General features: G+C 40.0%; 2 protein-coding genes across 5 annotated transcripts in view; one reads left to right on the forward strand and one right to left on the reverse strand.

Annotated features, from left to right (window-relative positions):
* ccdc93 (coiled-coil domain containing 93) overlaps window positions 1-15625 on the reverse strand; it is a 34352-nt gene extending 18727 nt beyond the window's left edge. For all 4 annotated transcript variants that reach the window (XM_069532297.1, XM_069532296.1, XM_069532295.1 and 1 more), the window contains exons 1-4: window positions 15466-15625; window positions 14999-15112; window positions 9907-10001; window positions 1373-1484 (exon numbers count right to left, since the gene is read on the reverse strand). In XM_069532297.1, the coding sequence (XP_069388398.1) occupies window positions 1373-1484; window positions 9907-10001; window positions 14999-15112; window positions 15466-15552 (408 nt within the window). In that variant the 5' untranslated portion in view covers window positions 15553-15625. The remainder of the gene's footprint in view (window positions 1-1372; window positions 1485-9906; window positions 10002-14998; window positions 15113-15465) is intronic.
* A 3675-nt stretch (window positions 15626-19300) lies between these two features.
* LOC109637411 (U3 small nucleolar RNA-associated protein 14 homolog A) lies at window positions 19301-21884 on the forward strand. Its single transcript, XM_020099748.2, has one exon. It carries the CDS (start codon window positions 19416-19418, stop codon window positions 21723-21725), a length of 2310 nt encoding a protein of 769 aa, XP_019955307.2. The 5' UTR covers window positions 19301-19415; the 3' UTR covers window positions 21726-21884.
* Window positions 21885-27839: the final 5955 nt, after the last annotated feature.

Consider the following 27839-nt stretch of genomic DNA (forward strand, 5'->3'; position numbering starts at 1 on the left):
AACCTAGATGATATCCGCCTGGTTCCGAACTCCACTGTGAAGAACCTAGGAGTTATCATTGATGAAGATCTGTCATTTACCCAACAAATTAGTCAAACCTCCAGAATAACTTTCTTTCATCTGCGTAATATAAAGAGAATCAGACACATCCTGTCAAAACAGGATTCTGAAAAACTGATTCATGCCTTAGGCTAGACTACTGCAACTCCCTATTATCACGATGTCCCAGCAGATCCTTAAGAACCCTTCAGCTCGTCCAGAATGCTTCTGCACGAGTACTGACAGGAACCAGAAGATGGGATCACATTACTCCTGTCTTAGCTTCGCTTCACTGGCAGAGGATATATTTCAAAATCCTCCCACTAACTTATAAGGCCCTCAACAATCAGGCCCCATCCTACATTAAAGAGCTCTTAACCCCTTACTGGCCTCACAGACCACTTCGCTCCCTAAACTCTGGACTCCTTGTAGTGCCTAGATTTACTAAGAGTAGAATGGGTGGTAGAACTTTTAGTTACCAAGCGCCTCTCCTTTGGAACAAGCTCCCACTCTCAGTGAGGGAGGCAGACACAGTCTCTACATTTAAGGCTAGACTTAAAACATTCCTTTTTGATAAAGCTTTTAGCTCAACCCTGAACCATAGTCATCCATAGCTATGCTGCTATAGGCCTACACCTACACTGCTGAGGGATCACCCATCAAGCACCAGAAACCAGCACCTTCTCTCTTCTTCACTCTCTGCCTGGTTTATTTTGTTATATCTTATTACATATCTCTAACTCCTTGGGTCTTCATGGGCTGACATGGAGGGTCAAGCAACCACCAGCACTCTCTCTCTGGATTTTGTGTTTCTTAAGATCTTGGACTTTTGTGCAGCACCCTGAGACAACTGTTTGTTGTGATACCATGCTATATAAATACATTTGATTGGATTTGTTTCCATGCCAGGGTGTCAGACTGGTCACAATGATCTTCAATTTTGGTGGAGAAGTAACAATTTTGTATTGTATATTTGTGGATATTCTATCTCCACCATGACCCAATAAACATTCGCTGTATGGAAAACCGAATGATAAAGCAATGTAAGGCAGAAAGTGAATTAGAAAAATGCAGTTATAATTTATGGGGAATAACTGAAGGAACACTATACAACATTCAAAGTAATTCCAACACAGTGTAATCAATTGTCCCTCAAATTAATTAATGCATGCAGCTATATAACAAGGCAAATAAAATACAACATTACTATTTTCATCCATTAATTTAAAAAAAAAAAAAATACAATATCATTATTACCATTTTTAAATACACAATGCTAATGGACTCATTTGATGTTGAATGTTAGCTGAAAGTTTGTCATGAACTTTCTTACTTGTATCACAGGAAAAATGTGGATAAAATCCAGGCCTTGGATTTGATGGGGTTCAAGGTGATGAGGACACTTCATCTTCGGTAGAACAGAAACTATTTTCTCTGTCAGGGCTCTGCAAGGATGGTAAATGGTTTGTATTTATATAGTGCTTTTCTAGTCTTGATGACCACTCAAGGCACTGTACAGTACAGTTTGCCATTCACCCATCCACACACACATTCATACAGTGCATCTATTAGCAGCACTTTTTTGTTCTAAGGGGCAATTCAGGGTTCAGCATCTTACTCTTGTTGTTGGGCAAGATACTGAACCCTGAATTGCCCCAGAGAGCTGTGCCACTAGTGCAAGATTGATGTGTGATAGACAAAGTGCTGCACAGAGATGTACTGTGTGAATGGCAAAACTGTACTGTACATACAATCGTACAACTAAATTATACAACTACTAATTTTGTCTTTAGGCCACTCAGTTCTAAATATCTACAAGTCATTGATCTGATCTTCAATTTGATTTGATTTATTCTGTAACTGAAACCTGGCAGCAACAAGATGAATATGTGAGTTTAAATGAAGCAATGCCCCCCACCCACATTAACACTCATGAACCCAGTCACTGTTTCAATCACACTCTTGATCTTGTTGTGACATACGATATAGAAATTGAAAATGTTATATTTCCCTAAAACCCACTTCTGTCTGACCATTTTTAATAACACTGGAATTTACAATAGCGCCAAAACATAATATACATTATTTCAAGGCACTTTACAAATGTAAGGTATTATCAACATTGAATTTGGACAATGACTATCCGATAGTGTCTTGAGGATAACTAAAATTCATAATCAATTTTAATGAAATAATTCCTTTGGTAGGCTATTGTAAGGGAAATGTAACATTTTGATCATGCAGAATGTACTCATGTTCATTTGCCCTATGATTGATCATGATTGAATCTTTACAATGTAACCTTGATCATGCTGAATCCTGTGCTACTGACTGAATCTTGGCCTGATTGCCTAAACTAAGGCATTGTTGCTCTGTTGTCATCAGAAGATCCTGACCTTTGGCTTATAAAACATCCTCAACCAGAGGGGGAGGAATGAGCCAAATGTATAAAGAGAAACAGCTTGCCATCGGTGTGCATATTACAAACCAACCTTTGTCCTGTGTACCATGCTCTGAGCATTAAAGTGTGTCAATACTGTAAGAGATTTGTGTCTCGTTCCTTGTTGTCAGAGTGGGATTGCACAACTGCCACGACAGCTATTTACTATGTTGAATACTTTGTTCATAGTACAGCAGCCTCATTGTATACAACTCTTGACACCGTCAATAAATCAGAGGACATTAGCTCAATGGTATGATTCACAAACACATGCTTTAAAACAGACATCCCAGAAGTTGGAAAGGAAGTGGCGTTCCACCAGTCTAGATCAGTGGTTTTCAAACTTTTCTGCCCAAGGTATAATAATTCATAATTCTTTGGTATCAGGACTCCAGACTTACTTTTAACATTGGATGCACTGGTGCGCTTAACTTTTTCATTTAGGCTCACCCAGAATTAGGCACTGCAGTAATATACCTTTTCTTCACAGTTCCCGTATGCATTTGTAATTTGTTTACTGGAGCTGGATTTGATTCCATTTGATTTGTTTGAATATCGTTTTAATTAAGGATATTTCGGTGTACAATAAGTTTGCCTGAATATGAGAGAAATTCTCACAGAACGAAAGCTGTAAACTGTGTAAGGGAAACTACTACCTTGGTGAATTCTTAAAAATATTAAAGTAGGCCTTTCACAATAATCAATGTTGTCTGTGTATACTTAAACTTAAACTTCCTTTATTGATCCCACAAGGGGAAATTCTTTTTACACTCATGTTTTTTTCATTTAATACATGCATTAACCCACAACCCCACACACACACAGACAGGGCTCAAAGACATGCATATTTTGGAGAGAGATGGTAGAGTGATGGGCAGCCCCCAGGAAAAGCGCCCTATGAGCAATTGGGGGGTACGGTGCCTTGCTCAAGGGCACCTCAGCAGTGCCCAGGAGGTGAACTGGCACCTCTCCAGCTACCAGTCCACCTTCCATGGTTATGGAACATGCTGGACTTGAACCGGCCACCCTCCGGTTCCCAAGCCAAATCCTTATGGACTGAGCTACTGCTGCCCCCAAATGTGTGCTCTTTAAATATGTCTCTCATAAACATAAAGCAAATGTCAGTACTGTTCAGGTCCTAATAACCTGTGATGAGTGTTGGTGTTTATTGTTAAAGGATAAAGTGAGTGTCAGCTGGAGTGTGAAGGGAGGATAGTCAGACAGAGACTATGACATTGTACAAACCAGCTTCAGGATTAGAGCAGAAGCAGCGGCACTGATCCTTTTACAGCGTCTGTAGTGGAAACTTTATTCACACTTTCTGTTTCCACAGCTCAACATACATCACTATGTTCACCTCCTCCTCTCCCTCATCTATGTTTCACGTGTGTCAGTATGAGTGAGTGGGGACGTGGCCTGTCCGGGGCCTGTGTGTGAGAGCGTTAACTCTGCAAAGGAGAAGAGATGAGGAACAACACGGCTCGATCAAATACAGAGACACACTAGATAAATGTTTGACGCACCAGAGAGACAAAGGAAACATTTTAGTCTCACTTCACAGATTGAAATGGTCTGGAGCCCTGTAGTAGTGCAGTAGTATTGCAATAATAATATTCTCCATTTCTCTGAAAATCCCACAGCACACCTTTTGGGAACCACTGGTTTCAATAATGTAGAGTAGCCTGGAAAGACAGTCTAATAATGTACAAGAATGCCCTTTGAAACCTCCTATTATTCATTATTACTATAATAAAAATAACAGGTTCCTCTTCAACACTAAAGCCAAGCTAACAGAGAATCATAAGTCTACTGAACCGCATATTCTTTTAACTCTCAGCAATAACTATTTCATGAGCTTCTTCACTAATAAAATTGTTACCACCAGAGAGGAAACTGATACTAATACTAATACTTATCCTACTTAAAAAATGGCAAGAAGATTTTTCTTTTACGGAAATAAATTCAACAGCCGTTTGTCTCATTTGTATATACCAAATTTGTATATAACATCTTTCGCCACTATGAAACAAAACATTCCATCGTTTTTTCAAAATACAGCGACGAGGAGCTAAAGGTGAAGACAAGTAGCCTGCTAGCTAAACTTAACTCTCCCAACATTAGCACAAAAGAATGCAACCTGCGAAGGTTATCAGATATCTGTGCTGATTGCAAATGAAAGCTTCACTTAAATTCTAAAATCCTTGAAATAGCTGTTGCTACCCAGTTGTGTGATTATTTGCATAGGAATGTTTGACTATCAGAATTTAGAATCCATCACAGCAGAGAAACAGCACTGCCGAAAGTTACCAATGACCTTTTCATGGTTTCAGACAATGTCTATGTAATCATCCTCCTGGATCTTACTGCAGCATTTGACACCATAGATCATACAATTCTGTTGTACTGGAGCAACATGACTAAAAGAACAGCAGGCTGGATTTGAAGTCATACTTATCTGAGCGATTACAATTAATTAATTTTAACAACAACTCCTACATAAATACAGACCAGTTACGATTTACCATCCATGCTCACAAAAGTTAGTTATGGAGTTCCACAAGGTTCTGTACTTGGGCCGATACTTTTCACAGGGGCTGGGCAATATGACTTCAAATCAATATCACGATTATTTTAAACTTTTACCTTGATTACGATTAATGAAATATTATTTTATAATCTATTAGTGTGGCTGGATGTAAAGTGTTAACTGGACTGAAGACTTTCAACAATGTTCTGCTCACTGAGCTATGCAGGCAGTGCTTTATAGTACATGTACCAAGATGCGTTTCACACAAGCCTCTGACTCCCACGCAAGCCTCTGACAGCCATGCCTGTGTATTACCACACTAGCTTATGTAGTAATTACGTTGTTAGTCAATACTGTTAGGCGTCAAAAAATACTCATAGCTGCCCTCTGGCTACCCAGAGAATAAGACTAGATATCCAAGCTGAAATATCCTGTAGTTTTTTGAACATCAACAACATCACTGTGACATCACTGATGGGAGAAGAACTGATTTTGCAGCAGATCTTACCTTTCTAGGTCGATATTGCAAACACTGAGGAATTTGTTGCGCCAATTGACTACATTTACCATCAACACTGATTGGACAGTGGCAAAGTTTCCTTTTAACATTGCTGTGATATTTAGTGTTGTATTAAGAGTTGTGTAGCTGTTGGTAGATTTAAGATTTTGTACTGACTTTCGCTGTCCCAGATGCACATCCATTACCTCTTATTGATAATTGCATTGATGAAATCGGCCCTGCAAAATATGTCAGCAAGCTTGATATATTAATATTGGCAGGTTTCTTTAACCCCCCAAGCTTCAGACATTTCAGCTTTTGTGACTCCATGGTTTCTTCAAATATACAGTTATGCCCTTTGGAATGTGTGCCTTCCAGAGGCTCTATGTCTGGAGAGATTCTTAATCATCCAGGTCATAGTATACCCAAGTGCTACAAACAGAACAAATGGAATTGGTTGAGAGGTTAAACAAGATATTGGGAGATGTATCAAACTGCAGCGCTTATCTGTAGAGAAGTTGATTTGTTTGGCTGTTTCTTTGCAGAAAAGAGGCAGTAGTCAGGGCTGGTAATTTTGTATTCATTTTATTTGGAACAAATAAATTTTGGCTGCGTTCCAATAGTCAATTTTGCTTAGGAATCTTCCAAACTGAAATGACCCTGAAGTATTTTAGTGGCCACCATGATAAGAGCTGTTCAAATATTCTAAATGAAGGAAAAGAGCGTCAATGCATCCTGATAGGGCTGCACAATATTAGCAAAACATGCAATATTTTAGTATTGACATAATGATATGACTTGCGATAAATAAACAAATGCTAAGTATACGATGTTAAAGTCCTTCTGCTTTGGTTTCAATGATAACCTACACCCCATACAGTAAGTGGTCTATGCGGACACTGAAAATGAAAAGCATTATTTCCATTCCAACAACATGGTTTTATTGGGAAATTCGACCCGGCTACGGAGAAAAAGAGCCCACAGCACATGGAACAACATTTATCGCAGTTCAAGCAGTCTTTTGCGATAGATATATTGTGCGTGTTGATATCGTGATAACAATACATTTTCAATATATCATGCAGCCATATGTCCTAACTCATCTCCTTTAGCATAGGAAACATCGGACCATCTCCTTTAGCATAGGAAACATCGGACCATCTACCCCACAATTCTTTGGGGCAGCAACATTTAAAGCAATACAACCTCATAGTTGCACCTTGACACACCCACATAAATATTAAAAGAAAGGCTGTTTTATTATTCCAGAATGATGAATCATCACATGATCATATGAGCTTCTGATTTCTTCACTGTCACAAATGTTCAGTCAACAACAAACATATAAAACTAATATTTATAGTTCAAAATATCATCATAGTAACTAAACACAAAAGTAAAAGTCAATATATAACAACAAAATGAATGAAAACCAAAGTAAAATTCAAGTCTTGAAGTAGCCTATTAGTTGTATGAATGTCTGTATGAAGTCAAGAACAGACTGTCACATAAAATAAAGAAAGTATAATTCAATAGTATTTCAACAATGTTTATTATTAATTTTCAAATTAAACTGGAGGGTACTCCAGTGTATTCCAAATAAAATAATAATAAAATTAATTTTCTTTTCTCGTTTCAAGAAAAATTACGTTTGCATTTAAAGACAAAATAATGAGCTTATGAAAAAGGCATCTTAAATTAAAGCACCTAATTTTAGAAAAAGTAAAACAAGGTAGTTTAAAAGGTATTTAGATTTTCCCCTTTTTTCTAAAATACATAACCAAATTACACATATAAATAATCTCAAAAAATACAACCCCAACTCAGAAAAAGTTGGGACAGTATGGAAAATGCAAATAAATTTGACTTGTATTTCATTGCAGACAGTATGAACATAAGATATTTTATGTTTTGTCTTCTAAACTTCATTTTATTTGTAAATATACATCCATTCCTGCAACACATTCCAAAAAAAGTTGGGACGGGGGCAATTTAGGGCAAGTAATGATTAATAGATGAAGTGATTTACAATAGGTGACTGTAATCATGATTTAGTACAAAAGCAGCATCCAGGAAAGGCCAAGTCCTTTAGAAGCAAAGACGGGCTGGGGATCGCCAGTTATTGAAAAATTATTAAAATGTTTAAAAACAGTGTTCCTCAAAGAAAGATAGGAAGGGATTTGGATATTTCATCCTCTATGGTGCAAAACATTATTTAAAGATTCAAGGAATCTGGAGGAATTTTAGAGCGTAAAGAGTTTTCGGAAATGCGGACCCCGTACTGTTTCACATCTTAGAACATGTTTGCAGGAAGAATGAGACAAAATGACGCCTGAAACGCTTCGTCACTTGGTGTCTTGAGTCCGTAAACGTCTTTTAAGTGTTAAATATATGAAGAAAATTAGAAACATCCTGTCTCAGAAGGATGCTGAAAAACTAGTCGACGCATTTGTTACCTCTAGACTAGATTACTGTAATTCTTTATCATCAGGATGCCCCAGTTAGTCTGTGAAAAGTCTCCAGTTGGTCCAAAATGCTGCAGCACGAGTGCTGACAGGAACTAGAAGGAGAGATCATATTACTCCTGTCTTAGCTTCTCTACAATGGCTCCGTGAACCATCCCTTAGTTATGCTGCTATAGGTCTAGACTGCTGGGGGAACTCCCATCATGCACTGAGCACTTCTCCACTTCTCTCTGTCTCTCTGCCCCCCCCACACTAATTTATTTATTTTAATACATGTCAATGACTATTTCACTTTGTACTCCCATAGTCTCTCTCTCTCTCATTTCAGATATCTCTGACCCCAGAACCTCACAACTTTTACCATTATTATTATTAACTACAATATTTCAGTAATTAATTATTGTATTAATTGTGCCTGTTATCAATAATAATTAATAGTCTTTACACTGTTACTGTTTACATTTTAACTAGTCAGATCTGATACCTGATGGTTCTCAAGTGTTTCTGTTCTCTCTCGCCTCTGTCTCCCCCTTCTTCCCTACTATCTCTCTCTCTTCTCTCCCCTCTTTTCCCCCCATCTCTCCTCTCCTCCCCTTTTTCTTTGCTCACCCCAACCAGTTGAGGCAGATGACCGCCCACATTGACTCTGGTTCTAGAGGTTTCTCCCTGTTAATGAGGGAGTTTTTCCTCCACAGTCACCAAAGTGCTGCTCATTGTGGGAACTGTTGGGTTTCTCTATATTAATAAAATTTTAAGGTCTTGACCTTCTATGCAAAGTGCCTTGATATAATATAAATTATGATTTGGCGCTATACAAATAAAATTGAAAAGGAACGGCAACATTACAAAATGTAAAATGCTTCACTGTCCCAACATTTTTTGAAATATGTTGCAGGAATCAAAATTGAAACAAGTGTTTCATGCTTTTGTATTGTTTTTAGTGTAATACATACCATCATGACCTTTTCTGATTTGGGGTTGTATGAACAACTAAACAGCTCTAACTTTTCTATTTGTTCCCACTTTCTCTTGTTTGGTGAGAGAAGTAAACTCTACCGTGTGCTGCCAGGATTTACTAACGTAAAGACGGAAAAAGCTGCGCAGGTTAAAATAAGACTACCATGAATGCGAGAAAAGGTGTGCAGGTTTAAATATAAACTGCTCGTCAAAATCTAATAATAGGTCTGGGTCCGGGTTCTGGACCGTGGTCTGCCTACTGCTGACCTATGCTAGATTGTCGTGGGCAATTTTTTTCGCTTCATCTTGCTCTTCAGGTGAGTCCATGCTTTGACTGTGCGCAGCCACCTTCCTTTGCGTCGCACCACCCCTATTTGAGTCCACAAAATACTTTAGGAGTCTGAGGGGTAAACAGTGTTAGAGCAGAAGAAACATAACATGCATACTGCTTGTGTGGTGTCATCCAAGTGTCCACAAGCCCCAACACGAAACCACATAATTTACACCAGGGCTTTTCAAAGTGTGGGGCGCGCCTCCCCTAGGGGCCTGAGAGTTCTTCGGGGGGCGCGATTGTGGTGATGTGAGGTGTTAAAAAAGTACAGATGTTTGAAATCTGTAAAAATGTGTTCAACAACCATTTTTTAAGTATGAATGCAACAGCAAAAAATGGAGGGGGGCTAACTCTCCCACACTTTGAAAACCCCTGATTTACACCATGTTTCAAACCTTAAAGTCCACCAGAAATGGCTAAGCTAGTGGAGGTTAGCATGTCCCTTAACGCATCTCGTCGGAAGATATCAGCAGAAATTTAGTATGAATATGTAAGTATGGCTTGCGGACACCTGAGACTCCTAAAGTGTTTTGTGGACTCAGACGCTCCACCCACCCCTCCATCTGCATAGTGGTGAGTAGATAGTGATAATAATAATCAATTCTGGGTCAAATACCTTTAAGAGTAAGCCAGCAGAAAACCACTTACATTTTTAGGCCAATGGTCAAATTTTCTTGGAAAAGAAGATCCACATCAATGTCAAAGTTGCATGTGGTGATGCACCAGGTCATACCCCCAACCACCTGAACAAGGGAGGCAGAGGAAACAAGTTTATTGAGAATGATGGTTTAATGCATTGATAAATATGTAGGACTGTCTAATGAGGAGGGCTGAGCGATATGGAAGAAAATCTTATCACAATATTTTTTTTCATATCAGTTGATGTCAATATATACGATATATAACAAATAACCACAATTTATAAAATATATCTCTGTATATAAATATATATATTTATATACATATGTTTATCTTATGCACAAAATAGTTTTTACTTGCTCGTACAATCATCCTGTGCCACTGCAATTTACTTAATTAGAAGCCCAATGAGAGATAATTAATACTTGGTCTCACACACACTACTATACTCTCTCACACTACTATAGTCTCTTACATGTACCATCATACTCTCTCACACTACTATACTCTCTTACATGTACCATCATACTCTCTTACATGTACCATCATACTCTCTTACATGTCTCATCGTCTCTTACATGTACCATTGTAGTCTCTCACACACACTACTACACTCTCGTACATGTACCATCATATTCTCTTACATGTACCATCATACTCTCTCACATGTATCATCATACTCACACACTACTATACGCTCGTACATGTACCATCATACTCTCTTACATGTACCATTGTAGTCTCTCACACACACTACTCCACTCTCGTACATGTACCATCATACTCTCTCACATGTATCATCATACTCACACACTACTATACGCTCGTACATGTACCATCATACTCTCTTACATGTACCATTGTAGTCTCTCACACATACTACTACACTCTCGTACATATACCATCATATTCTCTTACATGTATCATCATACTCACACACTACTATACGCTCGTACATGTACCATCATACTCTCTTACATGTACCATTCTAGTCTCTCGTACATACAGTCCCCTCCAAAAGTATTGGAACGGTAAGGCAATTCCTTTATTTTTGTTGTTCACTGAAGAAATTTGGGTTTAAGATCAAAAGATGAGTATGAGACAAGAGTTCAGAATTTCAGCTTTTATTACCTGGTATTCACATCTAGATGTGTTAAACAACTCACGACATACCACTCTTTGTTTGAACCCACCCATTTTTCAAGTGAGCAAAAGTATTGGAACATGTGACTGACAGGTGTTTCTTGTTGCCCAGGTGTTGCCTTTTAGGTTGATTTTCCAAACATTAAATAGCTCTGCATGACTAGTCTAAGTTTTCACCCTTGGTTCAAACCTATCAAGACTGCATTTCCTGTTAAAGAGGATAAACCAACATGAAGACCAGAGCGCTTTCTATGGGAGAAAAGCCAGCCATTGTCGAGCTGAGAAAAGAAGGAAAGTCAATGAGAGTCATTGGACAAACATTGGGCATACCAAGCACAACAATTTGGAATGTCCTGAAAAAGAAAGGTGTACTGAGTAACAGATGTCGAACAGGTCGGCCAAGGAAAACAACAGTAGTTGATGACAGAAGTATCGTGAGAGCTGTGAAGAAAAACCCCAAAATATCAGTAAGTGACATCACCAACGACCTCCACAGCGCAGGGGTGAAGGTATCACAATCCACTGTTCGAGGCCACACCACAAGATGCAAACCACTCATCAGCAGTAAGAATCGGAAGGCCAGATTGGAATTTGCAAAGAAGTACAGAGATGAGCCGCAAAAGTTCCCGAACACCATCTTATGGACTGATGAGATCAAGATTAATCTCTACCAAAGTGATGGAAAGGCCAAAGTGTGGAAAAAAAAAGGGACTGCTTATGATCCGAAGCATACAAGCTCATCTGTGAAGCATGGTGGAGGTAATGTCATGGCTTGGGCGTGCATGGCTGCTTCTGGAACAGGCTCATTGATATTTATTGATGATGTAACTGATGATGGTAGCAGCAGAATAAATTCAGAAGTGTACAGAAACATTTTGTCTGCCAATTTACGGAGAAATGCATTGAAACTAATCGGGAGGAAGTTTATCATGCAGCAGGACAATGACCCAAAGCACACTGCCAACAAAACAAAGGACTTCATCAGGGAGAAAATGTGGACGATTTTAGACTGGCCAAGTCAACCACCTGACCTTAACCCAATAGAGCATGCATTTCACCTCCTTAGGAGGAGACTGAAGGGAGAAACACCCCGAAACAAACAAGAACTAAAAGAAGCTGCGGTAAAAGCCTGGAATAGCGTCACAAATGAAGGATGCAACAGTTTGGTGATGTCGATGGGTCGCAGGCTTGGGGCAGTTATTGCAAGCAAGGGTTATGCCACCAAATATTAAATGTTATTTACTTTAAGATTATTTGTTCCAATACTTTTGCTCACTTGAAAAATGGGTGGGTTCAAACAAAAGGTGGTATGTCTTGAGTTGTTTAACACATCTAGATGTGAATACCAGGAAATAAAAGCTGAAATTCTGAACTCTTGTCTCATAGTCATCTTTTGATCTTAAACCCAAATGTCTTCAGTGAACAACAAAAATAAAGGAATTTGCCTTACCGTTCCAATACTTTTGGAGGGGACTGTATACCATCATATTCTCTTACATGTACCATCATACTCTCTCACATGTATCATCATACTCTCATACACACTACTATACGCTCGTCTCGTACATGTACCATCATACTCTCTCAAACTTATTACTACACTCTCTTACATGTACCATCATACTCTCTCACACACACTATATACTCTCTTAGATGTACCATCATACTCTCTCACATGTATCATCATACTCTCATACACACTACTATACGCTCGTCTCGTACATGTACCATCATACTCTCTCACACACACTACTAATGTTGTCTCTTGGGTCAACCAGTGTGTCCCCAGGCATAATGCCCTGCTATATGTATTGTATGAGTATAATATTATATATATAATATTAATATATATATATATATATAATATTAATATAACACACTATACAGTATGAAGCCATACATCCCCTGCTCCTGCAAAAACAAATTAAAATATTTGCTCTACAGAAACGCTGGAGTGCTTTTTCCTTTAAATGTACACATGCAGCATTGCAATCATTCATGTTTGTGACATTTATTTAAAAGAAATGTCAAAACTATATAGAAAATGTATTTTCTCTGTATATTCTGCTGCGACCCACGGCTGAACAACAGGCAGTGTGGCCACTCTGATCTGTTAAATGGACGCGGAAATGAAAAGCGAGCCGATCCGCAGGCATTCAGTGGCACAACCGCAGCCAGTGTGGCCCGGTCGTCAGACGAGGAAGTGCTCCTGGTCTGAAAACACTACACCTGACGAACAAGGTCTGAATAACCCGCCGCATTCAGCTGCAGGCCCCTGTGTGTTGCTGTACTACAGGAGATCTCTATGGATCCAGCATTTCTGACATTGTTGTAATGGCGGGAGAGTTTAAAACATTCCCAAAGAGGCACAGTGCAGTCCCTGGTCTAACATGCTTCCTTATGGATCTTTTGATTTGGAAGGCTTGACATGTCAGTGAACCAATCAGTATACAAGTCGGTGACTGATTACTTCCAGCTGGGTCGCCCGGGCGAGGGTGTCTGATGATTAAAAACCTGAAACACCCTATGACCTATGACTATGGGTTCATCACTGAAGACGTGTCCAAGTAGCACCAGTAGGTGTGTTGTACAACTGTAGGACTGTGTGAGAGAGTATGATGGTACTGATGATACTGGTGTTTGTGAGACCAAGTATTAATTGTTTTTCATAGGGCCTCACGTATTACTTATAACATTGCATACAAACTACTACAGATCATGACTAATGATCGTTTCGGTCACTTTAACTCTTAAGTCTGTGAGCATCACGTTACATCTCATGTTGCGTCGCAGGTTTAAACATGTGTCTCATAAACTGTAGAGAATATTAAAACATCAGTCCTATACGTGCCCTAATATCTTGTGATCAGTGATGTTTATTGTTAAAGTGTAAAGTGAGTTCAGGTCAGAGGGGCAGTGAGGGGGAAGCTCCGGTAGAGACATTGACACAGGACGACTGGACCTTTAATGAGCATCTGTCCTGTTCCTAAAGCAGCAGTGGTTATAATTATTTAGCAGTGGATAATCACTAAAACAATGAACGTAGCTAAAAACATGATAATGTTCAGTCACTGCATTGATGCAGTGTCATCCACCTCTTTGCAGGAACCCAAACATTAGCATGTTAGTTTCTGCTCCCCCTACACTCACACACTATGCTGTGTGCATCAACCTAACTTGTTTTGGGTGTAACTCTATTCCAGCCACATGATTTGTAAGGAGTGTCACCGGAAGAGCCCACTGCCTAGCAGTGTGTCAGATCCAAACTGTTAACATGGCCGCAGAAAGGAAGACCAAGTGGTTCCGCAGCTATTCCGCATCCAGTGTGGCCTCTTTCTCTCTCTCTAATCAGACACAGTCATGTTTATTTGCATAAAGTGCAGTGAGGTGAGATCCTATCATAAGTTGTAACAGCTCTTCCATTACTGCATTTGCCGATACTATCACCCAACCCTAGTTTGTGATACTAAATAGGCTGAGGCAATGATCTAATGAAGGGTCAGTGAAGAAGTGGATCACATGTACTGCAGGATTGATGAGTTGATCAATGGCAGGCGTGCAACCAGAAATGAAACATGGGGAGACAGGACACCGAAAAGAAACCACCCCAGACAAACAAGGACTAAACTGCAGTCTTGGCCATATCTGCATATTATCATCAGCATCAAGAATTTCTTTAGAAGGGAAAAAAACACTACTTTGAATAATGTGAAAGCTTTTGTTCTGCAGTACCACACTGTCCCCTTTGTTGTCCTTTTGCACCAAATATCTGACTTAAAGGTTTGAGGGGTTTTTTCAAGGAATTTGATGATTTTTGTTTCTCTTGAAGTAACAGTGAATTGTCCGACTTGTATTCTTGGAAATTTACAACCTTAATATAGACATTTTTGATTAGATATTGTGTCAACTGCACAAGCATGAATTAATCACACCACACTTTAACAGATCCAGTGTGTACCTTATCAAAAGGTGATAGTCCTTTTATCCTGGCTCGGAAGTAACCAGCTGCCAGCAAGAGCTCCAGGATCTCCGCAAGTTTGAAACTCTGCTCTTCGTCTTCTCTGGTTTCCACCTGGAGCCAGACACAACATCATCATCATCATCTACGTCAGTAGAACACAGAAGCTGCAGCAGTGAGGGAAGTTTTCAAATGCAGCTTGCTTCTAAACGACATGTGAGGAAAGAGGCGAGCAGGGGGGTCTGTTCTCATCTGATGTCAGACTTTGCTTGACATTGATTTCTCTACAGTTTCTTTTCACTCTGTCATGACGCTAAGCGTTGAGCCGTTTAAACACTTGAATAACGTTACCTCCAATGCGTCAGCTTTTTCCAACGTTAGCGAACAAGCGTCCACGTTATGTGTTGACACATATCTGCTGTTTCACACTAACATCATTGGTGCAGTGATAATTAAGTTGTATTTACCTGGATAAGGTTGCCTTCTTGGTCATATTGGGCACCTATCTTTGACCCAGTTCTCACTCTGAGGAAAACAGACGAAGCCGTCGCCATGTTGAACTAAACGGTAGCTGGTGACAGGTCACATGATCGCAACATGTGACGTACACGTCGTCGGGTGCACCCGAATCGATCGAATAGTCCATTTTGTTAGAAACCTTCCTAACTGGGTGAGATAACCCGGAAGTATTTCAGCTGCTGCCATAATAAGAGCTCTTCCAATTCTTTAGTTTCTCCATATTTATTGGCATAGGTGGAAGTTTGGACTCGGCAGAGAAAACTCCCGGGAACGGGAGGACGCAGTATGTCATTCTGCAATTGGAGCGACGGATTTGATCACGTCATCGTCTTTGCTCATCTTGAGAGTTCTGCGGTTATTTTTACTGTAATATTCGTTTAAAATAAATCGAAATACGATGTAAACCACGACCCTACACTTTCTTCACTTACATGATAAATGTAGTTCCATATTGTATAAAATATATATTTAAAACAATTACATTTATTTGTCAGCTGCTTTTCCTTGTGCTGTGTAAAGGAACTGGGTTATTCAAAGGTGTGTCTAATATGTACTCTATCCTCATGTATACAGGTATACACCACGTAAACATAAAAAACAGAACATATGTTTTATTCACATGACATGATCCAGAACTATTGAATTAATCCTCACATGATCGTCTTATTTCTAAACATTACTATAAAAATTATTTAAATCCCCTGACTGTCAAATGGACCCACAGCAGTCTAGACCTATAGCAGCATAACTAAGGGATGGTTCAGGACTCACCTGATCCAGAACTAACTATAGACGTTATCACAAAGGAACGTTTTAAGTTTAACTTTAAATGCTGAGATGGTGTCTGCCTCCTGAACCCAGAGTGGGAGCTGGTTCCACAGGAGAGGAGCCTGGTAGCTGAATGCTCTACCTCCTGCTCTACTCTTACTGACTCTTGGAACCACAAGAGAGCCTGTGATTTGGGAACAAAGTGATCTATTTGGATAATACAGTGTTATGAGCTCTGATATATGAAGGGGCTTGATTGTTAAGGGCTCTAAATGTGAGGAGCAGGATCTTGAATTCTATTCTGAATTTTACAAGGAGCCAATGTAGAGAAGCTAAGACAGGAGTAATATGATCTCTCCTTCTAGTTCCTGTCAGCACTTGTGCTGCAGCATTTTGTTCCAACTGGAGGCTTTTCACAGACTAACTGGGGCATCCTGATAATAAAGAGTGACAGTATTCCAGTCTAGCAGTAACAAACACATGGACGAGTTTCTCAGCATCCTTCTGAGACAGGATGTTTTTAAATTTCACACTATTGCGCAGGTGGTAGAAAGCTGTCCCAGAGACTTGTTTTATATGTTGGTCAAATGACATGTCCTGGTCAAACATTACTCCAAGGTTCCTCAGTGGAGCTGGAGGCCAAACCGACACCATCCAAGGTGACTATCTGGTCAGACAGTGTTTCTCTGAGATGTTTAATCCCTACATGTTCCAGTCTCTGTAACAGAATCTTATGACCCCACAGGACGACTACAGAGACAAGTCCATTATCTGATGCCATGAAAAGGTTATTAGTAACTTTTAATAGTGCTGTCTCTATGCTGTGATGGATTCTAAATCCTGACTGAAACTGTTACTATCTAAGTAATCACACAGCTGGTTAGCAACAGCTTTTTCTAGGATTTTGTAAACGAAGGGCAGGTTTGATATAGATCTATTATTAGCTGAAACCTCTGGATCAAGCGTAGGCTTTTTAAGCAGAGGTTTAATAACAGCTACCTTAAAGGCTTGTGGTACATAGCCGATTAACAAAGACATGTTCATCTGATTTAATATGGAACTGTCGATTAGGGGAAAACTTCCTTAAAAAGTCTAGTTGGGACAGAGTCTAACTGACAAGTTTTTGGTTTAGATGATGAAACTAAGTTCAGGAATATCGATAAAATAAAAATGGTTCAAATAAAAACTGTTCCTTGCTGCCATCTGGCCGACGGTACCACAGCATCAGGGCCCACACCACCAGGCTCAGAGACTGTTTCATCACCCAGGCCATAAGACTTTTAAACTCCTCCCATCTGCCATAATGTGCCTTCACTGCACCTTATAATATAATATTTGCATTACTTTTTTGGATGTTTATTTAATATATTTTATGTGAATACTTTAGATGTATTGTTATTGTATATATTCTATTTCATTTTTTATATTTTTATCCTGTGTAATTTTTCTGAGCATGGCTACAGGGGGCCTGACTCAAGTATTTCATTGGCAACTGCTAAATGTAATTGTTGTGCATATGACAATAAACCCTTGAATCTTGAATGGTTTCAGGACAAGACAATGTATCTGTGCTATTCATTGGGAGGAAGTGGTGGATTTTTTTTCCTGATGGTTATAATTTTATTTGTGAAAAAGTTCATGAAATCATTGCTTCTCAGGGTTAGAGGAATAGATGGGTCAATAGAGGTATGACTTTCTATCAGCATGGCTACAGTGCTGAAGAGGAACCTGGGGTTGTTCTTATTTTCTTCTATTAATAATGAATAATAAGAGGTTCTGGCATTTCTCAGTGCTTTCTTGTTGAAAGTCATATTGATTGGTGGAACGCCACTTCCTCTCTAGCTTCTGTGACATCTGTTTTAAAACACATATTTGAGAATTATACCATGGAGCTAATCTCCTCTGATTTAACTTTTTCTTTTTTAGTGGGGCGACAGCGTCAAGGGTTGTTTTTAATGAAGTTGCTGTACTATTAACAAAGTTATCAACTAGTGTGGGAGTAAAGTTTTGATAACTTTCCTGTATTGTACTGACACATGGCTGAGTCTAGAAGGAAGCAGTTTGTTAAATTTGTTCACAGTTTTTCAGATAAACACTGACTATAATATAATTTCTGTCCAGAATCAGTGTAGTCAATAATTCTAAATTTAGATGTACTTTAAAAATTGTCAGACAGAAGAGGGTTTTGGGGAAATTTTATTACATTTTCAATGTCTATGCCATATGTCAAAACAAGAACAAGAGTGTGATTTACACAGTGAGTGGGTTTATTCACATGTTGAGTGAAACCAATCGAGTCTTCTATTGATTTGAAAGCTCAACTAAGGCTGTCATTGGCAACATCTGCATAAATGTTGAAATCACCTACTATAACAACTTTAAGAATTCAGATAAAAATTCAGAGTAAGGGGCAGGCGGACGATATATGATAACTAGATGAATTGGTTTATTTGATTTCAGGCTTGGATGACTAAGGCTGATTATAAGAGTTACAACTATCTGGGAAAGAGGACACAGACTATTCCAATATACAGATTAAATTAGGCTAATTCATGCTGTGCCATGTATTTTATGTCTTAATAAGAATAAAACAACAAATTAATCCTTTATCTATTTTGCATATGTGTAGATTTATTGACACGTGTATTGTGTACAAATACAACTCTAACATTACTGTTAGATTTTATTTTTGAAATATTAACTTTGACTTCCAGTTCACTTGTATGCCTTTTAAAGCATTTATACAATACAGAAATGTAAAGAGGTACAAAATCAAATCGGGCCGTTTATTGAATTTGATTTATTTCGCTCTTGATTATGAGAACAAAAACGGAAAACGTGTTTATTATCACTTTTCTATTTCGTTCAAACGAATTATTTTAAAGTGGAACATGGATTAAACGATGATAAACTGACCGAGAGTGATACCGAACATCTGTTTCAGTATAACACCTCGTCTCCAGTTGGTGGCGGTAAAACACCATTGTGTCACCACCATAAAACGTAAAGAAGAAGCTATTTTACGACAGTACTGCTTGCATTACGGCGAGTATTTACCGACAACGCTCTGGTTGACGGTACGGGCAGTACACGTGTTTACAATCCCGTCCACTTGTGAGGTTACTGCAGCATGGCTAAAGTGTCCAAAACTAAGGCCATGGTGAGCTCAAAGAGAGTTAAAAAGAGCTGTGAGGGGTCGGAGAAGAAGAAACATATGGTCTACGACGAAGAGTTAGAGCGTTTGAATGAGGCCGATGTAAACATCACCAGCGAGGAAGAGGAGGATGACGACGACGGCCACAACGATGAGCGAAAACGCCAGAAGCTGCTGGAAGCTATCAACGCTCTCGGGGGTAAGAGGAAGAAAAAGCTGGCGGAGCGATCCGAGGCATCCGTCCACATGTCTGACTTTACTGTCACCGCGGAGGGGGAGGGCGACAAAATGGACCTGTCGGAGCTCATCGGGACCGTGGAAAAAAACCGCGCAGTATCAGCCAAGACCAAGAAGCAGCTGAAGAACCTAGAGCAAAGTAAAAAGACCATCGAGTGTTCTGTCAGTAAGCAGGAAAGTGAGAGGATCCAGAGAGATGTTGCCTTTCAGAAGGCAGCCACAGAGGTGTCTAAGTGGAAAGGTGTCATTAAACAGAACCAAAGGGCTGAGCAGTTGGTCTTCCCCCTCAATCAGGAGCCCACTGGCCCCAAAACTATGGAGAGGGTGGTGACCAGCTGGAAGGTACAAACCCCACTCGAGCAGGAAATCTTTGCCCTCCTATCTGCCAACAAGCAGCCCATCAATGACCCCATCCTGACCCCTGTAGAGGAGGCTTCCCTGAGCGCAATGAGCCTGGAGGAGGCCAAGATCCGCCGCGCAGAGCTACAGAAGGCCCGCGCACTGCAGTCCTACTATGAGGCCAAGGCCCGTAGAGAGAGAAAGATCAAGAGCAAGAAATACCACAAGGTGCACAATAAAGCCAAACGTAAAGAGTTCTTGAAGCAGTTTGATGAGATGATTAAGACCGACCCAGCTGCTGCCATAGAGGAGCTGAATAAGGTTGAGCTCGCCAGGATGCAGGAGAGGATGTCACTGAAGCATCAGAACAGTGGCAAGTGGGCCAAATCAAATGCTATCATTTCTAAATATGACAAGGGGGCTCGCAAAGCAATGCAGCAACAATTGGAGGTGAACAAGGAGCTGACCCAGAAGCTGGTGACATCACTGAATAATAATGAGGAGGAGGAGGAGGAAGAGGTAGGCTCTCCAGAATTGATTCCTGATTTTGTAAATGATACAGAGCAAGGGCTGGATTCTTCAAATCCCTGGATGAGAGGGAAGCTCTCTGAGCAACCCACAGAGAGGAGAGACATTTTTGATATTACAGTGGAGGGGACGGGAGTGGTGGGAAATAAAATTGAGGAGAATGATGATGAGGAGGTGGAGGAAACTGAGGAGGAAGCACTCCTCAGAGAATTTGACCACAGGAGGAAACTGCGTCTGGTTCAGGAGGATGAAATCGTTCCAGTGATATTGGTGGATCAAGGCAAGAAAGCTGCAGCAGAATATACCTCTGACAAAGAGGAGGAGCAGCTGTCTGAGTTCACTAGTCTTTTCCAAGTTATAGCAAACTGTCGTCAGGATGCCGAAGCAGCGCAGGCTGATGCAGCAGCGGACGCCAACAACACAGACTCTGCTCAGCTGGAAGAAGATCAGAGAATCAGGACTCTGGAGGATGTGGAGCTCCTCAGTCAGGAGTTATCAACTGATAAAGCACCTGTTCAGCCACAGCCTGTACCAGAAAATCTTCTGTCAGTAACTCTGAAGGCAGGAAAAAATAGAAAAAGGAAGAGAGGGACTGAGCTAAAAGAAGTTCTCACCATAGAAGCAAAAGTGATCCAAATCCCGATTGCCCCAACAGTGGAGGACACAGAGGATGAAAAGCTGGAACAGAGAGGGCTAATTAAAGAGGCCTTTGCTGGAGATGATGTCATGTCAGACTTCCTTTTGGACAAGAGGAATCAGGAAGAGGCAGGCAGACCTAAGGTGGTGGACCTGACACTGCCTGGGTGGGGAGAGTGGGGAGGGGGTGGGCTTAAGCCATCCCGCAACAAACGCAGGAAGTTCAGGATCAAGACTGCGCTGCCTCCACCCAGGAAAGATAAGCACCTGCCCAGTGTCATCATCTCGGAGAAGAGAAACAGCTCCATTAGCCTCCACCAGGTGAATTCGTTGCCCTTTCCCTTTGAGAACCACATGCAGTTTGAGAGCACTGTCCGTTCTCCCGTGGGCCGCACCTGGAACACAGAGCACACAGTTAAGAAGATCACCAAGCCAAAGGTTGTCACCCAGCTGGGCTCCATCATCGAGCCCATGGCTCGGGAGAAGCTGATGAAGGATAAGAAGCTGATGTCTACTGGAAGTAAAAGTAGTGTGGATACCAAATAATACTGAAATGTTTAGAAGTGGATGAGGTTGAAGCTTTTTCCCCACTAAACACGACTGTGCCCACAATAAATTCACTGTCTGGATGATTATCAGTCTACTGTCTATACTGATATTTTTCATATTGTGTCAATAAATGAATTTCTTAAGATTTGAAATACATTTTTCTGGAGTTAAAAATATTTTTGCAAGCTCATTGAATTATCACCTGCTGTTTGGGTTCACCCTGTAGTTGGCTGTCTTACACTGTGTAGCTGTGTAACCTGTGAGATGAATATCTACAACACACATACCAAATTTAACCTTGCTGTTGCTGAAATAGTTGATATTTTGAGTCTTCTGAATGTGGTTAAAAACATTAACAGCAGAAACTGCTGCTTTCCAGTTTTAGTCCAGTACACATGCATCTCCAGTGAAATGAAAAGTGAAGTCTGCCACCCAGTGGTGTGTTTGCAAGGACTAAAAAGAAAATTTCTCCAGAATATTAAAATTTAAAGTACACGTTATGCAGAATCTGTGCTTTTAAATGTTATATTATTATCCACCTGTTTATTGTTGATGCTTTTAAACCAAAATCTGGTAAGGGTGCTAATTGCTAAAAATAACACTTTTATGCAGTTAAATATTTTGGTGAAATATATACTGTAGTTTTGTCCAGAACCTACAGCATTTGAGTTGAGTGCTGACACAAGCTGTAGACTGATGGACATGGTAAAAAAAAAAAGAAATGCTGTCAAACCCTTTTTTTGAAGCTTCATTGGGGAAAATGTGAAGTGAATAAAAGGGAGCATTAAGGTTACACGATCATAGCAAACATGTTCATGGAATTGTAAACTATATTAATTGGATAAAAATATAATATTAGCAATAAATGAATTCTAGGAAACATGAAATTAATGATAATATATATGCAATATGTATGTTTGGTCTAATTTGAACTGTTACTATTCTCAAATTAGATTTACCAGTTTACATCACACTTGGGTTTTACTTACACAAAGCTCTTGTTCATTTGCTGGTTTCAACATTTAAGAACTCATGCTCATTTTATCAAATGAAAGAAACCATGTTTATATTTTTCTTTTGCTCGTACCATTTCAAACTGCTCAGCCACACTAACAGTTTGATACAGCGCAGAAACAATTAGTCAATCACAAATTACACAATTGATGTATTGAATCAAGGGTTTTTTCAAACAATTCTTAGTTTGAGTCTCAGTTACATTTAATACATTTTTAATTTGGATGCAATTTTAAAATACTAATTTAACTTTAGGCTAACTAGGTTAACTTTGGGCTATTGATTGGCCAAAACAGGACCTCAATTGAGGTTTATGAAACTAATCAGTATGTTATAGACCAGTCATGAATTAATTTAGAACATTATGTCATTGATGCCTGTTGTCTGGTTAAACTTAGTTCAGCACTGGTTAGTGTGGAAGTTTGTACTGCCCTGCCAGAAAGAGAGAGGGGGGCAATTACATGAGTTATACACCATCTAACAGCAGCCTTTTACCCATCTGTGATTGACTTCCTCTCCCCTCTTTCACTCTTGATTTTAAGCCCATTTTTAAGAGCATGCAGCAGTGCCTAAAATAAAAGCCATTACAGTTGGGTTAAACCTTCACACATGGGTGAAAGTGCATGCTTTGGCACCTGACGTCTCTGTATTTCACATGATAGACACTCTATTACAGCGGGGGATGCTGTAATGGACTATGCATCAGTTCAGGTAATGGTTGTCAGCTTGAGTGCCCGAGAAGCAGTGGAGAATTCCATTAGAAACCTTATAGTTACTAAATCAGTCATTCTCCACCTTCCTCTCTATTGAACCACCTTTTTGGGGCAATTACTACAGCTTCATACACCCTTCAGCAGTGAAAAAGAGACCTAGTCCTTGGACTTATCCCTGCCTACTGGACTGCAACAAGATTAGACAGTTATTCTGACTCACATATATGAAAGGCTGCTGTGGCTGGAAATCAGAGCGCTGGGGATGTGAATGGCCTACATCTTCAACAATCTTTTGTTACCCTTGAATATTTGTTTTAGAATTAAGGAAGATTTATGCTCATCTTATTATTTGGCTGCAAAGATGCAATGCTTGTTTATTTTCTGTTCACTGGTCACAGTGTGTTGAAATCATCATGGAGACTAATTCAAACCTAATTCATGAACAGTAAAGTAGAGTTAAATAATCACATTGGTGTCTATCTTCTAAAACCTGTAGGAGATGTTTTATATGCCACTGCTGCTTCACTACAGGCCAGCTGCCTCAGTGGTCTTTGTATGAAACAATCTGATAGACTCTTTCCCATTTCCTCTTGTAATCCAATGCCCAACACCATACACTGCTGGCAGGTGTAAGATTAATTTAGTTAGGTGTAGAGCTGCTCATGCGCACCAAATTAAATTAATGGAACAAATTTACCTCCTAATTAGGATGAAAATACGTGTCAGTTGTAACCTTGCTGAGCACTAATTATGTACAAATGATTTATCATCTGTTTCGTCCTGAATAGCAATGGGCTCACCTTTCCGATAGCCTTGGCTGGCTGTTAAGAGATGGACTCTGATTAATAGTGACAGGTTGTTCTGCGGAGAAGCTGCACATCGTTGACCAGCCAATCAGATGCAGCATGAGCTCAGACTCTCCTCCCTTCCATTAACCTATATGGAGTGTGCAGCTGAGCATCACTGTGCCTCAGCTTGCCATCTTGCTTCCCTCCTCAGAATAAAAATAAAGTACATTCAAAGAGGAGACATTACTGTGTCATCTTTACAGACTCCCAGCTCAAAGAACAAATTGAATAGTGCACAATACAGTCAAGCTCATACATCAATAATGTACGCCCAGTGGTAGATAATTGTTTCAGTGTGCCCAAGAACAAAAGAAATCTTGATTAACCCTGGTACCTGTCTTTTGCCAGCAGGTGGTGCAATGGGTTAAGATTGCCAAAGCCACTGTATCAATTCCTGTGAGCAGAAAAAAGAAGGACTTCCTTATACAATTACTGCTTACTGTGATATTTCATCTTATTTCCTCCTGCATGGCAAGTACAGATATATTTCAATGGACTGCTGCTTTGATTAGCATTAGAATCACAGTCTCTTGTGTTACTGAGGACACAGTGGCCAATCTGTAATCATTGTTCCGCAGGCTTGCTCACAGGGGATATAACCCACTTTGTCATTATCATTCAATATGCCACACACATGCTGGTATAGCTTCCATGGTGCTGCCAGCAACAGGGCATTTGCATATCCTCAGCAAGAATTTGCACAGACAGAAATGCACCACACAATGCACCACACACTGCCCTAAAATGAAAGATGCCTTTGCTCCCTGATGCTGCTCAAGATACAGAAAAGCTCTCTCCTTATATTTCCTATCTATGTCTGTGTAAAATTCTGTCTTTGCTAGTTAATTTTGTGTGCACAAACTCAAAATCCCATTATGTAGTGTCAGCTCGAGCTATTCGGGATCATTGGCTTTCGAATGTGTTTTGTCTTTATTCAGCCAACACATAATATTGTCATAATTTTCTCATCAGATCCTTCATTGTTGTGGTAAATGTCAGTATGCCTGCACAAGCAAGGTACCTATGTTTTCCAGATAATTTCCATTTTGTTGATAGCCAAGCTTTTCCCCTGCTGCTGGAGCTGTGGTTAATGCAAATTCAGAGCAAATGTCAAGCAGTGCCAAAAAATGTTCATCATTATGTATAATGTTGAGGTCATCCCAAACATATGACACATTCACTGGAACACAAGAGCAGCACTCATTTTCTTGTGTTGCTTTTACACCCTTTTCCTAATCTATTCCTTTGCCTGTAGTGAGAGAATTGGGGGCTACGGATTGCGAGGTTTAGCAAACAGCATCTCCCACATATCATGACGGTCTAGGGATTGGTGGATGAGGAAGGGAGGGAGGGGGTTAGAGGTTAATTATAGACAACAGAGAGGTCATAGGGCCTATTATTTTGGAGCAGGGACCTGCAATGATCCAATGGGGATGACATTTACGATGACAACCTGGCCCCACCCCTCCATCCCCAACCAGTCCCACAGCCCAACCCGCACACGCCATCACTCACATTTATACTGAAGGAAATGACAGCAGGACTCAGTGGTATGATAATGAAAAGACCCACAGGCAGAATGATGAACCGTACCCTTGGCTGTTCTCTGACTGAATCAGGGGGCCTCAAAGTAGCCCTCAACAGCTAATTGAAAACCCCCATACCCTCCCCTAACCTACCCGGCTTCCTTTATCATTCTAATTATTGGGGTTAAGTGAATATCCCATGGGGCTATGAGTGGTACAGTGAGTAGATAAAACATATATAACAAAAGCTTGAGTTTATCACTGTAGCTGTCCTGAATTCAGAATACTGACATGTAGCCATGCTCAGATCAGTCTTCCTTGCCCTGAAAATTCATAGTTTTTGTACCAAATGAAAACTTCCTTTTAAGATGTGTCAATAAAAACTCTTTGAAAGTGTTTATTAAAGCATAGGATTGCTACTCTCTATAAAATATATTTATTGTTGTTAATAACTCTCTTGTAAAATCAATAATAAGTTGATCCCACTATATTGTCTGTGTTTCATATCTTATTCCTCTTGCTGAATGCAATAATGCAATTATCCACAGTCAGCTGCCACCATGATTATGATCACGATCCACGATAATGATCCAAGATCCATGGTCCAGTGCATATCTGAAAGCAGTGAGGTGGATGCAGCTGTGATCCTGGATTTGCAATAATAAAAGCACAAGGAACCCGGGGAAGAGGTCACGTCAGTAATGTGTATTGATGAGACATTAATGTGATAAAAAGGGAGAAGAGGAAAGAGAAGCTCCATGTGTCATGTTTCCCCTACAATCCAGGCCTATAGCAGGATAACTAAGAGCTGGTCCAAGAATGACCTGAACCAGCTCTAACTATAAACTTTATCAAAACAGCAAGGTTTTAAACCTATTCTTAAACTAGAGAGGGCATCAGCCTCCCCAATTGAAAATGAGAGATGATTCCACAGGAGAGGAGCTTGATAGCTGATAGAGACTTAAGGGACAACAAGTAAGCCTGAATTCTGAGATTGCAGTGGTAGCTAGTGGGGTGATACTAGGTGTACTGTGAGCCCTTTTAAGGATTGTGCCATACCATTAAGGGCTTTGTAGGTGAGGAGGAGATTTTAAATTATTTTCTAAATCGATGTAGTGAAGCTAATACAGGACAAATATAATCTCTGTTCCTGGTCTTGTCAGGACACATGCTGCAGCATTTTGTACAAGCTGTGAAGAGTCTCTGAAGACTTCAAGATATTGGTGGAGCCACATAATAGGGGATTTCAATAGTCAAGTCCAGTTGTGTGTGTATTTGCAGAATGTTGACTAGAACAGGCCATATCTTATGCTGTAGGATGCCTTATCCTACCCATATACAACATACTCTTCCAGTACTTTTCAGTCTCAGTTCCCCAAACCCAAAAAGGTTTTTATTTTGAAAGTAGTTTTTGGACCACTATGGCGCATTTGTCTGTGCTGGTTAACTAGCATAGAGCTAATCCTAATAATGGCCCACTAAATTAATATCATGTAGTCCTTAATAAATGGGTTGTCGTCTCCTGCAACAATGAGCTTAAAAGCAAAACTAAGTTGTATGATAATTTAACATCTTTCCTGTCTGTAGCCTGTTTAGGTGTCTCTGTAGTTCTGCACAATAACTGAAAACCACATTGACTTAGTTATTAATGGTGCCAGGTCATGAATCCAGATTGTTGCGCTTACTTTCCCTGATGTCCTGGCTGTGCACTAATAATGTACAAAATGTTGGACTTATTTCTGTGTTAATGTGTGCCTCATTAATTCTAGAACGAACAGATAAACTGGACTGGTCCACTCACACAGAGGCCGTCTACAAGAAGGGCCTGAGCCGGCTTTACTTCCTGAGGAGGCTCGGGTCCTTCAATGTCTGCAACAAGATGTTGCAGATGTTCTATCAGTCTGTTGTGGCGAGCACCATCTTCTTTGCTGTGGTGTCCTGGGGTGCGGGCATCAAGGCAAAGGACGCCAACAGACTGAACAAAATCATCAGTAAAGCTGAGTCTGTGGT

The sequence above is a fragment of the Paralichthys olivaceus genome, chromosome 10 (genome assembly GCF_024713975.1).
Source record: "Paralichthys olivaceus isolate ysfri-2021 chromosome 10, ASM2471397v2, whole genome shotgun sequence".
Taxonomy (NCBI): Eukaryota; Metazoa; Chordata; class Actinopteri; order Pleuronectiformes; family Paralichthyidae; genus Paralichthys; species Paralichthys olivaceus.